The 14,967-nt window shown below is 46.1% G+C and overlaps 1 protein-coding gene across 6 annotated transcripts; it reads right to left on the bottom strand.

The window, feature by feature from the left end:
* Positions 1-8,292: 8,292 nt before the first annotated feature.
* On the bottom strand, positions 8,293-14,887 carry ZMYND15 (zinc finger MYND-type containing 15). 6 transcript variants are annotated; one of them, XM_023530397.1, is made up of 15 exons: positions 14,803-14,887; positions 13,429-14,047; positions 12,746-12,980; positions 12,500-12,655; positions 12,082-12,242; positions 11,383-11,535; positions 11,142-11,159; positions 10,974-11,054; positions 10,719-10,835; positions 10,499-10,587; positions 10,313-10,411; positions 9,987-10,140; positions 9,844-9,902; positions 9,413-9,573; positions 8,293-9,099 (listed from the first exon to the last, which is right to left on the bottom strand). In XM_023530397.1, the coding sequence occupies exons 1-15, from the start codon at positions 14,860-14,862 to the stop codon at positions 8,928-8,930; spliced, it is 2,334 nt and encodes a 777-aa protein (XP_023386165.1). In that variant the 5' UTR covers positions 14,863-14,887; the 3' UTR covers positions 8,293-8,927. The 6 variants fall into 6 exon arrangements, with proteins under 6 accessions (XP_023386165.1, XP_023386163.1, XP_023386166.1 ...); XM_023530395.1 differs by lacking the exon at positions 14,803-14,887 and adding an exon at positions 14,549-14,695; XM_023530398.1 differs by lacking the exons at positions 10,313-10,411; positions 14,803-14,887 and adding an exon at positions 14,549-14,695.
* Positions 14,888-14,967: the final 80 nt, after the last annotated feature.

Below are 14,967 nucleotides of genomic sequence, written 5' to 3'. Positions count from 1 at the left end.
CTGGAGACCATGGCACCAGAGTTCATTGTTCTCTTTCACCCTCCACTATATGTTTGTGGTAAGTAGACACTGAGATATGGGGGGAGGGAGGATGCATTTGACTGTATTATTTGCAAGACACAAAAAGATATGGGAATATATATTTTTTCTGTAGTCAGGAAGGGGTCGTATTCCCAGATAAAAGGGCACCAACTCAGCAGAGGGTAGGAGAGAATTGTAGGAAGAGGTAGAATATTAGAAACAGAGTATTAGCCATTGTGAATTATCTGTGAGTGAGTCACAATCTGGCAAGAAACAAAGTTTCTAGAGCAGGAGCTCCATGTCCAGTGTCTCTCTTCTCATTACCCCCCCCCCAGGTAAAGATATCTAAACTTTGTAGTCAAGACTGCTTAACTCCTTATTAATGTAGTGTATATTCATTTCAGGGTAGGCTATCAAGGAGGAATCCTGAGCAAGGGAGGGCACTCCCTGTTCAATGTCATCTAAGAGGTGTCAGTCACCACATCCTCATTAGGGACCACAGAGTGGCAATGAAGAACTGCCAGCAGATAATAGCCCAGCAGAGAACACATGATGCTTTGTTCTCTCTGTAGGTTCTTCTCTAGAGGGTCATTGGAGACACCCTGTGGGAAGACGAGAGGGGTCTCACCACACAGTCCCCTTTTCTTTGTGTTATTTTAGGTAATGTATTAGTTTGCTAGGGCTGCCGCAACATGGACTGAGTGCCTTAAAAAACAGAAATTTATTCTCATAATTCTGGATGCCAGAAGACCGAGATCAAGCAGTCGGCAGGGTTGGTTTCCTTGGCTTATAGACAGATCTTGTGTCTTCCCGTGATCTTCCCTCTGTACATGTCTGTGTTAAAATTTCCTCTTTTTATGAGGACACCAGTTTTTTTGGATTAGGGCCCACCGTAATGACCTCATTTTGGCTTATTTAAAAACCTATCTCCAAATACAGTCACATTTTGAGGTCCTGGGGATTAGGACTTCAACATATGAATTTTTGGGAGCCACAATTGAGCCCATAACGGGTGGGTAAATCCTCCTTACACCAATAGGGCTACCCCAATTTAATCGGCACAATCTGAGGAGGAGAGGAAAGGGATATGCTTAACTTGTTGATTTAATTGGGGAGACTCATAACATGTTATTCTACTCTTGATTCCTAGTCAAGAAATATAAGTTAAGGATACTTTTGAAAATGTTAAAGAAAAACATTTGAGAAATTAAAAATGGAATATATGCCTTCCAAAGCATCGGAGAAGACAAAATGGAAGAAAACTTAATCTACATAGCAGAAGATAAAGCATCAAGTAACCGTAAAAAATGGAAAGCATAAAATAAGATGACTAGTTATACCAAATATATGGTCAGAAAAATTCATGTCAGTATTTTAAACTCCTCTATGAAAAAAAAATTTTTAAGTTGAGCTAATCAGCAAAATTCTGTTAACAGTGGTTGTCTCGGAGGAGGGGAATTGAGTGATGGGAGACAAGAGAGGAAGGGAAATTACTTTCCACTTTTGTTAAAGGATATTTTTGTACCTTTTGGATTTTGTCATTGTGTTATTTAAAAAATAAACACATAACAAAATTAAATAATATTGTATAGATAGTATTTTGTTAATGGTCACTTTATATTGATATAAGGTATATTTACAATGATTCTATAATAGCTGTAAACCTTCAGGTACTAAATCATATTGCATTGAAACATGTAAAGCCATAATAGTTAGAAATGCACTGGGAAACTTTGAGAAATATAATAGTAGTGAGAAACTATAACATAACTCATGAGTCTTTGGCAGATGAAGTAAGAAAAAATATTTAGAGGTACTGAGAATCTAAATGAGAATAAGGTTGGTTGATTAATTAGCCAGTCATTAAATAAATATTTATTGAGTGTCTGTTTTGTGTGCCAGACCCTTTGTGTTCAATAGCCCTAAGTCAGACTTGCCATATTTCTTGTGTTCAATAGCCCTAAGTGGCTAGTGGTACTGTATTCATTCCTAAGCCTTGGCTTTCATCATATTCCATTCCACCTCTAACTGCAGTGGTGAGCTGAGCACTGCTGGGATGGGGAAGTAGTGATCTACCAAGAGCTCATGGATTTATCTCTGTAGGTCTCCCTTAAATCCCTCCGTGTATTTCAAAGAAAACTTGATGGAAGCGTTTCTGGTTCCCTGTCAATCATCAAGGAAAAACTTGATGGAAGCGTTTCTGGTTCCCTGCCAATCATCAAGGAAAAAAGGGCTTTCACAGTAAGTCTTTCTTATCTGTCCCGGGGAATCATGTCATTTCCCAAGAAGCAGTATGGTGTAGAGGTTAGATGCCAGATTGCCTGGGTTTATTCCCAGGCTACCTTGCTTGTCCTTGTTTAAGTTATTTAACCTCTCCATGTCTAATTTCCTCATCTGTAAAATAATGATAACAACAACAACAACAACAACAATAATAATACCTGACTTGTAGGTTTGTTGTGAGGATTGAAGTGATTATATGTATAGTGCTTAGGACATAGTCTCGCATGGAGCAAGCACTGTATGCATATTTGCTCTTTGTACTTTCCATGCTAGGCAATTGAGTGAATCTCAGAAGAGTTTCTCCAGGGTTCTGGATCTGAATCAGCCTGGGTTCAAACCAGGTTTGTCTAAATCCATAACCAATGGCCTGCCTCTTAGCAACTGATTGAATAATCAGAAAATTAGCAAGGATATAGAAGACTGTCGAATGACATGAAAAGCTGTTCATAACATGTTGTTTTATTAAAAAAGCAAACTAGTTACATACAGTATGATTAAAGTTCTGTAAAAATGTGTAGATTCTTACAAAAGAGACTGTAAACACACCAAAACAGTGATGGTGGGATTGAAAGTCATTTGAATTTTCTTTTTAGTGTTTTCTGTATTTTCTAAGTTGCCTGATTGTTGTCTCCAATCACCTTCCTCTCACTTATCCACTCAAGTCTGCCAGCAGCACTGTGTTGAATACTCTTATATCCTTGCTGTGAAGTACAGGAGACATTTCTTCACCTTGATCTTACCTAACCTAAGCAGCATCTGACACAGCTGACCACCCTTTTTTTGTTTCTGAACTCTCCTGATTTTTCTGATACCTTCAGGACTTCCCCTTCTCCTTCCTGGCTCCTCTTCCTCTGACCATCCTGACATGCTGGCCTTCACCAGGATTCTGTTTTCTAAGACCCTTTCTCATTCTCTCTAGGTGCTCTCATCCACTCTCCTAGTTGTGTGAGTTCCATCTCAGGTACCAATTGCCTACCAGAAGCTCTACCAGGGGGTCTCACAAGTATCTCAGACTTAAGCTCCACCCTGACTTTGTTACCTTTCTCTCTTACCCCCTTCCAACTACTCTAACTCCACTCCTCTTCTTATGTCCCTACTGTGAGCAGATGGCACTTTTTTTTCAATCTAGTTGCCCTAGCTAGAAGCCAGGGAATCATCCTTCATTCCTTCAGCTCCTTCCCTGCCCCTCCCTTGCCCCAATATCTATTCATTGATCACAGCCTGTTATTTCTATCTCCTCATTAGCCCCAGAATCCACTTGTTTCTTCCAGCATCAAGGCACTATCACCTCTTGCCTGTATGATTACCAAAACCTACTAGCTGATCTGTCTCCTCAAGTCTTACCCTCTCATAGTCCATTTCGCCTCCTCCACCCCCTGCCAGTATCGGAGGAATATCTTTCTAAAATTCCTTTAGTAAATGCCAAGTGTCTATTGTATCCTAGGCACTGTGCTAGGGCATAGTTATAAAAAAGGCAGACAAGTTCTCCCTTTCATGGAATTCACTTTTTAGTATGTTGGAAGTGGGGGTAATAAACACAAATAAATGAAATAGAACAACTGTGCCGAATGTTCAAAGAAAATAAAAGAGTAATGTGATAGACAGTGATGGGGAAGGGAGCCTCATCTCATTCTAAACTCCAACCATACTGAACTACCGTAGTTCTCCCCAGTGCCTTCCTTACTTTTGCCCCAGGGCCTTTGCATATGCTATTGCTGTTTTTCTCTTTTTCTTTACCTGGCTAAATTGTCCTTCAGGTCACTGCTTAGATGTCATCTCTTCCAGGAAACCCTCCCTGACACTGTGATGCTATCTTAAGTGCCTCCTCTATGTCTGTAAGAGTCTGTAACTCTTTCATTATCATACCAATCACATTGTACTGTAATTTCCCTGTTACTTCTCTGTTTCTTCCAGGCCTCTCTTCAAGCTGGGGACTTGCAGATGTTTGACCATGGTGTGTAGTAAGAGGTATATTTTATATCACGAAGCGGCATATACACACACATATAAGCATATATTGTATATACGAGTGAAACAAATGTTTCACAAAATATTTACTCTTACTACATATGATACACTTAATATTTTATTCTATTCTGTTTCTTTAAAAAATGCTATTTGAGGCCCACTAAATTGACTTTATGACCTCCACAAAATCTCACAAATCTACATTTTGAAAATCTTGCCCTAGATAAGGGGTCAGCAAACTTTTTCTCTGAAAGGCCTGTTAGCAAGTAAATATATGCAATTTGAAATTTCATATAATTTTCACATCATGAAATATTATTCTTTTGATTTTTCAGCTTGCAGGGCATACAAAAACAGGTGGTAGGCGAGATTTGGCCAGAGGTCATAGTTACTGACCCCTGCCATACACTGTAAGCTTCACGGAGATAAGGACCATTATGTCTTTTTTCCCCACTGCATCTCTAAGGTCCAGCATAAGCCTTGTGTGCATTCAATCAATATTTAGTAAGTGAATTATTAAGGAGAGAAATTTGTGGATTTTATTACAAATGTACTGTGTGTTCATGGAAGAAAAATGAGCAGAACAGCTAACAAAATGAATAAACAATCCTTAGTAATCCTGCCACTAGGAGAGAATCATATCCTTTCACACTTTTATACAGTAGACAGCGGAAATTTAAGGAATGGTTATTTTCTGGCCGAAGGAGTGGTGAAAAGTTCCATTTCCCCTCAGTCTACTGGAGACCTAGACTTCCCTTTTATGGTTGTAGGGGACAAAGCTCCATGAGGGCTTAGCAGGGGATTCTAACCTTATCTCAGGGTCAAGAAAGTCCTCCTTCCCTAAGGAAGTGATGTTTACACTGGGAAGGAATTAGATGAGCAAGAAAACAGGGAAGTTCCACAATGAGAGAGTGTGGTATCTTCATTTAGAGAAGTCTGGCTGGAGGGCAGAGAGGGGTTGGGAAGTGGCATGAGATCAGCCTGTGGAGATTGGCTGAGACCACATTAAAATGGCCTTGTCATCTAGATCTGACTAACTACCAGTTTACAAGAACTAAAGAGATAAATGAACAAATTAAAAAACACCCTGAGGAAGTAATCAGCCAAATCCAGAATGAGGAACTTTCTATAGGACAAATGATTCAGTTTCTCATTGAATCAGTGGCATGAAAAAAAGAAAGAAAAGGGAGGTTGGTTAGGACAGATGGTGACTTCCAAGCTTTTTACATATGGAACCATAAACTGTATGTCCCCCATTTCAATTTTTAATAAATTCTGCCGCTACAAAAAAAAAAAATTAGGAAGTTGGTCTGTTAGAGAATGTAAGAGACTTAAGAGACATAACAACCAGAAACCATGTGTGGATCTTATTTATTTCTTGATTAGAACAAACAAATGTAAAAGGCATCTTTGAGATAATTGAAAGAATTTGAATACGAACTGGGTATTATGAGATATTAAAGAATGATTATTAATTTTATTGGGTATGATAATGGCATGGTGGTTACAATAAAAAAAAAGCCCTTATTAGTTATAGATGTACATAAATGAGATGACTGATGTTTGGGGTGTGCTTTAAAACACTCTGGAAAAAAGCTGAGAGTGTGTGGTATTGTGATAATCATAAGAAATACATATTTGATCTCTGTCCCACGTTCCTGGCACAAATGCTTCAAAAACCCTTGGAATATCATGTCTCTTATAATTCATAATGAGCCTCTTTCAACCATATCCAACTTTATGCTAAGGAGGTGACTCTTGGTGGGCCTCTAGATAGCTTCAGGAATATTTCTCAGGAATAACCTCCTGTGAGTCTGGATTGTTTACAGTCATCTGATTGTTTAGTAGAGAGCTGCAGGTCCTGTATCAACCCAAACATGCTCTTTTACCCTGCAGCATTTAACACCAAAGCTATTGCTCCTAAATTAGTCATTCTCATGATGCATTTTAGTAGAGGTTCTTCAGGAAGCTCATCATCTGAATCTATAAAATGAAGCAGCTTCTTCACATTATATGTCCTGGTTTCAGTATTTTCTTGGTTGTGACCTCCCTGCATTTGACTACCTTCTTGGTGGTCAGAGGCCTTAGAGGTGCTTTCTGTTGTCCCAGCATAATTTGTCACTCCGTGGACAGCTTCGAGGCTAGTGGCCAAAGCTTAGACTGACCAAACTCTGAACTTAGTTTAGCATCAAAGTCTAAATCAGAACTCATTTTAAATTTTATTTTAGTTATTACAGATAATAACCAAGGGATTTTGTTTCACTTTTTTCTTATTAGTTTGCATTTCCTTATGTATCTAGTGAACCAACTCCTAGGAGTTAGATTCAACTCTAAATTCCATTTGTAACTTTTGCCTTTAGTAACTGATTGCAGCATACCTACTGCTCCATACCATCGGTGACCATGTGGCCACCCAGGAATCAAAGGTCCTCGTTCCCCACTCTTTCATTCTTTGTCTTCCCAAACCACATATTTCTGTAAGCCAGAGCCAGTTTAGCAAATCTCACTTCTGACACCAACTATTAGCTGTTTTTACTGCTAGCACTTCTTACACCAAATTTTTAGGTTATTTCCCCCTCCCCCACACCAACCAATTCTCCAACTACTGAGACATCAACTGGATGTCCTAAAATTTAGTTAATTCTGACACTAAATACACAGAGTGAGCTTAATCCAACAAGACTGCCCCCATTTCAGATGTCAATCTTAAGTCCTGGGCCTCCCATACTTCTGACCAACTGACTCTAAATTGGAGGGTCTCATGACCCCCTCAGGTTTGATTATTTACTAAAATGGCTCACGGAACTCAGGATAATGGTTAACTATTACTGATTTATTATAAAGGATATAACTCAGGAAGGGCCAAATGAAATATATGCATAGGGCAAGGTACGGGGTGGTTAGGGGCCTGGCAGAGGTGGGGTAGAGCTACCATGCTCCTTTAGGTGCACCATCCTCAGTACCTCTCCAACCCAGAAGCTCTCTGAACCTCACCAGTTAGGGATTTTTATCGTGGCTCCATTATGGAGGCATGATCAATTAAATCTTGATTAACTAAATCTCCAGCCCCTCACCTCTCCCTGGCTATATATAGGCTGTAAACAGTGGAAAATACCAGGCCTCTAATATATAGTTGGTTTCTCTAGCAAGCAGTCCCCATCCCAAGTTAAAAAGGGGACTCACCTAGGGTTACCTCTATGGGTATGATTGAAAAGAGCTTATAAATAACAAAAGACACTCCTATCATCCCTATCACTCAGGAAATTCCAAGGTTTTAGGAGCTCTTGTGCCAGGAACCTGGAAAAACTAAGTATATATTTTTCATTACATTACAGTATCACAGGAGCTAAAAATAAAATGGGGAAAATGTTGATAATTGTTGAAGCTGTGTGATGGGTACATAGAGACTCATGATACTAAGTTTTGTGACTATTTGGAAGCTTTGATAATAAAATACAATAAAAGAATGACAAAAATCCATATTAAGGATTCTGAACTTAATTTTAAACTTTTTATTTTGAAATATTTTTAGATTTATAGATGAGTTGCAAAGGTAGAGCATTCTCATATACCCTTCACCCATCTTCCTTTAATGTTACATCTTATATAACCATGACATATTTATCAAAACTAAAAAATTAACGTTGATAGAATACCATTAGCTAAACTACAGACTTTATTCAGATTTCTCCAGTTTTTTCACTAATATTCTTTTCCAGGATACTGCATCATATGTAATCATCATGTCTCCTGAGTCTCTTCCAATCTGTCAGTTTCTTAATCTTTCCTTGCCTCTCATGACTTTGATACCTTTGAAGAGTAGTGGTATTTTGTAGACTGTCCCGCAATTTGGATTTCTCTGATGTTTTCTCATGATTACACTGAGGTTATAGATTTTTGGGAAGAATACTACAGAGGCGATGTGGCCTTCTCATTGCATCGTGTCAGGGAGAACATGATGTTAACATGACTTATTATTTCTTTAACCTTAATCACTTGGTTAAGGTGGTGTCTGCCAGATTTGTCACTATTTTTTTCTTCCTGTACTTTGTGAAAGTCACTAAGTCCAGCCCACACTCAAGAGGACTTTAAAAGTGGAACGAAGTCACTGAGAGATTTAGTGTGTGTGTGTGTGTGGGGGGGGGTATGTGTTTGAGTGTTTTAGAAGGAATACTCTGGTGAAATGTGGAGATGAGCCTATGGTGGAGTCTGCAGTGGGACTGGACATAAACTGGTAGATCTGAGTGACTTAGCAGTCTGACTCAGCAGAAGTTAGTTCTTCATTGGATGGGAGTAATGGGAGAAGGTGGAGTCAAGGATGGCTCCAGGTTTCTAACTTGGGTAGCTGAGGCCATTTGCTGAATCTAAACCAAGGGGTCTGTGTGCCTCTAGTAGGTTGTATGCTTCCCTTGACTCTCAGTGAGAAGCTACTTTCTGCTTCTTGGCTTGCCTTGGGTCTGGTCCCTGAGGGTTACTAGGGTCGGAAAATGATTTATCCACATATACGCTAGAAGAAGTTTGGAATTTCAAACAAGCAATTTTATTTACCTTTTCCATGTTCTGCCAACTGGCATTCCACTCCCCCGGCCTTGCGTGTTTCCCTGTCCCTTTCAGAGGTGTGTTGGGGGAGGGGGTAGACTGCTACCTCTTAGCCCTCACTTCCTCCGGCGGGTCCCCCGCCCAGGTTTCTTTTCTCCTCGGCGCCTTCGGGCGGGAGCGGGAGGAGCGGCAGGAGTTGGGGCTGGAGCCCCCGGCCCCGGGGCTGTGCGAACCCCGCTCCCTTGTGGAGGCTTGTAGACCAGGTGGAAAATGAAAGCATTGCAATACCTGAAGGAGGCACAGCGCCGTCGGGGGCGGGGCCAGAGGCCAGGATTACCCAGGGGTGGTTAGCCGGGTCTTTGGGGATGGGCAAGGAGTTGGAGAGATTTTGTGAGCTGATCTAAAGAGGGGTGTGTTGGGGTTGTCGAGACCTACCAGGGGGGTGGTGAGTACTAGGGACAGAGAAGGTGGGTCATAGGGCTGGGGCAAGGAGGGGCCCAGGAGAGCAAAGAGGAGGGTAGAGGTGGGCCTTTTAGGATGCTCAGACAAGAGAAAGAAGTTAAGAGTAAGGGAGAAGATCTGGAGGACGGTGGGCCCTTACCAGGGCATGCAGTTGTCGGCCGCTCTGAGGCGAAAGGGGGAGCGGAAGGGGTTGGGTCGTGGAGGGCTGGTGCCCCCTCCTGTGGCCACTGCCATGGTCTGGTCGTCCATCACACAGCCGTACTCGCTGCTCTCGGTGAAGAAGGCCGGTACTCGGAGGGACTGGGGTGGGGGCTAGGCCTCAGACATTCTTGGAGGGGCTCCTCACCCCAGGGACCCTCCCAAGCAGCAAGTTTCGTAGACTGGGTTGACAACTGAGGACCGGACTGACTGGGATGGGGGAGAGGCAGGGGACAGACAAAGAAAGGGGCAAGAGGACCTGTGGGCCGGCCCCAGATCTGTGGAACAGATGATGGGGAAGCAGAGACTTTCAGGAAAAGAGAAGAGACTTGGCAGGAGGTGAGAGAAATTGCCTTTTGCCTCATCACCTACCTGTAACCGGGGCAGTGAGCTCAGCCAAGTGTCCTTGAGACCAAAGCCGGAGTTAAATCCTGTGGACGGAGGGAGAGCAGGAAGAAGCTGGATCCCATGGTTTCTTCTCCCACATTACCTACACTTCTACCCTAGGCTCTTACCTATAACCAAGTCAGGCTTGGGTCCCTGGAGCAGGTGGTAGGGCCGTGCAGACACTTTGATCTGCAGGTCCCTGCGGCCCCCCTTCTCCTTAGTCCCACAGCTGAGCCTTGCTGATACTCCAGAACCAGGACGGACAGATACTTCAGGGCCATCCTGGAGAACCATGAGTGGAGTAGAGAAACCACTGGAAATTAGGGTACTGGTGGATGCATCGGGCAAGATAGGAGTGGGGAGGAGGGAGTGGAAGGGCAGGGTCCAATCAGGAAGACAGTAAGAGGATCAGGGCTGAATAGCAAGCCCCCCCCCCGCCCCCCTTAGCCCTCACTCTCTGCAGGGTAAAGTGCTGCTGGTCACTCTCAGGGGGCAAGCCGTCACCCACAAACTGCAGCTCCAGGGCCACATGGGGGAGCAGGACCAAGAGCTCCTAAAGGACAGAGAGGACAGATCTGGGGCCCACCCTGCATCTACTTTCACATCCAAATGCCCAACCTTCAGGCCTGGAGAGACTTACCCAAAACACCATGACAAGGTCAAATTCCTTCCCGGCCTCCACCACATGGATTTTCAGGGACTGTTTGTTCTGGATGTTGAGCTCAGGGACTGGGTGAGAAGCTAGCTTTTTAAGGATATGGTCTCCCTCCTCTTTCCTCCTGTCCCCTACCAGCTCCATGTCCCCCGTGCGCCATACACTCCTCCCCTGCCCCCTCTCCCCCCACCTCTTCTTTCCTTACAGGACTGGGGCACAAGATGGGTGATGACGTAGTACACAGTCAGCGGGTATGTGAGCAGTACAGCCATGGGGGAGTCCAAGCTGAGTCCCCGCCATGAGTAGTAATCTTGCCACGAGCCTGGGGAGAGTGCATTACTGGGGCACCTGGCCCTAGGTCCGGACCCCAATCTTTCTAGTCTAATAGGCCCCTTTATCTCAGCCATCTAGACTGCTGGCTCTCCAGTCCCTGTCCCTACCCCTAGTTCCTTCAGCTCACCAAAGAGGCACCTGGGTGGCTCTAGGGGCACAGGAGGCATCAGGGCAGGCCCGTATCCCTGGAGAAGCTGGTAGGGATCTCCTGAGAGGAGGAAAGAAAGAGGAGCTTTGTGTCAGAAAGACCCGGCCTTGGCCAATCCCCCTTTCCCTTCCAAAGGAGCTGTATTACCTGAGAGAAGACCTGGAGCTGCAGCAAGAGGAATGGGAGTTGCCTAGGGATGGAGTTTCTGGTTGGGGTGGACAGTGGTGACTTCTTAGAGAGGATTGGCGAAGGGACTAAAATGGCTCTGGTGGTAGTGGTGGGTTTTAGTGTGTATATAGAGGGATTATCTAGGACCCGGACAACTTTTTTCTCTCCCATCCTTTCCTCTAGTCTGAGAGGGCCATGCCCGAAGAGAGTTCCCACGCACCATTGAGAAGAAGGCTGAGGAATGGTGTGCTGCCCTGGGGGTGTCTGGGGGTGCCAGGGCCTGGAATCAGCATGCTTATCTGGGTCCAGTAGCCACGAGTGAGGCCCCGTGAGGCCAGGAAGGCCTCCTTGTTGAAGGTTTCACTGGTCACCTCTAGAGAAGGAGGAGGAGAGGGGTTGAAAGCCTGGTGGCTAGGACCCCAGACTTTAGCTCTCCTCAGTCTCTCCCAAGGCCCCTGGGTCTGAGTCTGGTGCTAGTCAGGGAGAGAACTACCATTTCTGAGTGTCTACAGTATAGCAGGCATCCGGCCTACAGAATTCTTACAATTCTCTGAGAACATCTGTTGGTATCCCTATTTTACAGATGAGGAAATAGAGATACTAAGAAAAAAAGTGATTTGTTTAAGGTCGCCAGTTAGTGTTGGAGCTAGGAAACGAGTGTTGAATCACTACTCCCAAATCCCCTAAGTTCCCTCAGGGATCCGGGTGCTCAGTCCTCGGCTCCACAGACCCTGTCTCCAGCCCTAGGGTTCTAGTCCCCAAATCTAAATACCCAGTACCCAGCCCTTATTTCAGAGATCCAGACTACAGGCCCAGGTACTTAACCTTCAACCTTAGGACTCTGTTCCCAGACACCCAGGCCACAGACTCAAAGACCGATTCCCAGTTCCTTCTCCTCACCCTGACCTCCTTATGGTACCTGCAGTGTAGGTAAAAGGCAGAGTTGCCAGTTCTCCTGCCCGCTCCATGAAGGCTGCAAGCCTTGGGCACCAAAATCGGTGGCTCACATCATCTGGGCATCGCCGCCAGTCAGCCCTGAGACAGGCCTCTCCACAGTACAAGACAGCATTACACTGGGGGCTGGGGTCACAGGGGTTGGTGGACACTCAGTGTTAATCTCTGTTAAGTCCTCTGTCTGCTCTCTATCAGCCCTGCAGCTGCCCAGGTATCACTAGGTCTGTTCATCTGTATTCTCTCTGCCTGTAACAGTTTGTTGTTTTGTCTCATTTCCCTATCCCTCTGTCTGTCTTCAGGGTCCCCCACCAGCCTGCTTTCCCTCTATTTTCCTGACTGTTGGAGTCTTCCTCCCTCTCACTCCATCTTCGCAGGCTGCTCACCAGGGCGTCAGCTTCACTTCAAAGCTGTGCCTGTGACAAACATGGCAGGTTCGAGCCCGAAGGGAGGCGAAGGTGAAGCCTGGCCGGGGACCCCATGTCCGCATTGGAGTCTTGGCTAACTTCACACCTAGCCTTGGGACCAGACTCTCCAGCTCTCTAAATGGGGGTGGAGAGGGGCATCAGACTAGGGGGCTCAGAAGTCTGGGCTCCTAGGCCTCCCCACCCTCAGATATCAGATTTCTGTACCGATGCAGTTGGGCATCTCCCACAGTAAGCTGTCGGGGCTTTCGAGGGTCTCCAGAGCCCATGGGGCAGGCCATGCTGTGGCAGAGGAGAGCATAGGCCCTAGGAACCAGGTTCTCTGTCCCTGAGCCCCTGCCTGTACTCTCCTGGACTCCATCCATTAGCAGGTCAATGCCCAAGATGGTGCCATGTTCATCTGTCACCAGTAAGAGGCAGGAGAGGTGCAGGGGGGCAGCCTCTGGGGAAAAAGGAAAAAGTTGTGGGTGGTGGGTAGCAAAGATGATCAGGGTCCAGGTGCCAAACTCAAATACCTATAGGGGCTAGGCAAGTGAACTGAGTAAAGGGGACTAGGTAGAGAGGGTATGCTTCATCTGAAGGGGATAGCTGATACATAGTACCAGCATTTGCTGCCATGCAGAAATGTGGGCCTGCTGTCAGGACTTTAGATTTTTCTTGAGAAGATATAACTGTAGACTTTGGGAGTTTTTTTCTCTTGATGTTTAAATGTTGGCTCAAATTAAAAAACAAAACACACTGTGGTCAATGAAAACACCTATTCAGGCCAGACAGGCCTGAAGCCACTCTCTTGTTTGTGACTCCTAACTGGGTTCTGAGTGGTATAGCAGGGCTTCAGAGGGGGAGTTGCCTGAGCAGGGGGCAGGGCAGGGCCAGCCCTGGGTTCTTACCACTTCTCCGTTCCTTCCTCTTCTCAGGCCCTGTTTCTTCTTCTGCCCTGTCCTCTTGGCAGCCATCCTCGCCACCTCCTGCCTCCTGCTCAGTCTCCTCTGGTTCCCCTGGAGGATTTGATTCCTGGGGGGACTCCCTGCTAGTATGGGCCAGCTCTCCATCCTCCTCTGGTTCTACCTTCTTCTCTGTGCCTGCACCCTCCTCTCCATTCTCTTTCTCCTCCTCTTCCTCCTCTTCCTCCTCCCCTTCCTCCCCTTCCTCCAGGCTGACAAAGCTGACATAGGGGCTTAGGTCTCGCAGGTGAAGTGGGGGCTCCTCTCCCAGGAGCCGGGTGGCCCCCAGGCCTGGTCCGGGGCCTGGCTCTGACCCTTGCCCCAGGCTGATGCCCACACTATGGTTGGGTAAAACGTGGAGCACCCAAAGGGCAGGGTCCTGGGGCAGCCTTCTGATCTGAGCCTCTAGCTGTCGCCAGCGGCCCTCAAGGCTGGCCCCCACAGCCCCACGCTCTGCCACGAACTTGTGGAACCAGCCAAAGAGGAGGGCAGCGAAATCAAGGAACTCATCTCGGTATCCAGACACAAACTCCATGTCTTCAGGGGCACAGGGTCTTGGCCCAGACTAAGCAGAGAAAGGGATATATATGGTCAGGGAGAGGGTGATGGTAATTTGGGTCTGGGTTACAAAATGGGGAGGGTGAGTTTGAGGGTCACTTAAGGTGGGATCTATGGATGAATGTTAGAAGCCGAGAATATAGAGTTTTCAGGGTAGAGGATGGGAGTCCAGGGATGAGAATGGGGGCTAGATTTGAAAGTAGGCCATTAGGGTTAGAGACATACTTAGGAGTGAGATGGCATTTGGGGCTCAAAATCTGAGGCTCAAACCCTCAAAAGTAAGGTTTGAGTTGGGATAGAGATGAGGGACGGCTGATCCTATTGGGAAGTGTCTGAAAAGGAGCGAAGAAGTTTGGATCCATCTGTGGGGTGCAGGAGGAGGGAACAGAAGCTTGAGTGTCCCTTCAGCTTGGATCGGTTTGGTGGTGAGCCCCAGTAGACCCAGCCCCTCCCAGCCGCTCCACTACTCCGGTACCTGCAGCCGCCACCACTTTTCGAAGGTAAATACCTCGGCGCGGGGGAGGAGGAGCGCGGGGAGAAGGGGCGGTCGTGACGTCAGGGCGTGGAGTCCACAGCCCATCCCTCGGGTGGCCATCCCCCTGCGAGTCAGCGCCGTGTACCCAGGCGGCCCTGGCCAGTGGCCATTCAGCTGCTCACTCGGACATCACCCCGGCCATGTGACTGGATCTGGCTGTGCCAGGACCCCTGCCTGGGAAGTGAAAGCAAGAGTCTTGAAGGAGGAAGTGGGATGTAGACGCTCACCCGTGTCCCAGGTCCCGTGGACCTAGCTGAGGTGAGTAGGCGGACGGGCGGGGCTGGCATCCCTCATCGAATCAGCGGGTTGGGTCACTGCCCACTTGCTCCGCCTCGACGGCGGAGTTTTCTTTGGCTGTCTTCAAACCTTTCTGGCCAACTCCTCGACCAAGG

The sequence above is a fragment of the Pteropus vampyrus genome, unplaced genomic scaffold, assembly GCF_000151845.1.
Source record: "Pteropus vampyrus isolate Shadow unplaced genomic scaffold, Pvam_2.0 Scaffold50, whole genome shotgun sequence".
NCBI classification, from domain to species: domain Eukaryota; kingdom Metazoa; phylum Chordata; class Mammalia; order Chiroptera; family Pteropodidae; genus Pteropus; species Pteropus vampyrus.
Note: the sequence above shows the minus strand (reverse complement) of the source record. Positions and strands in the feature narration are given on the sequence as shown.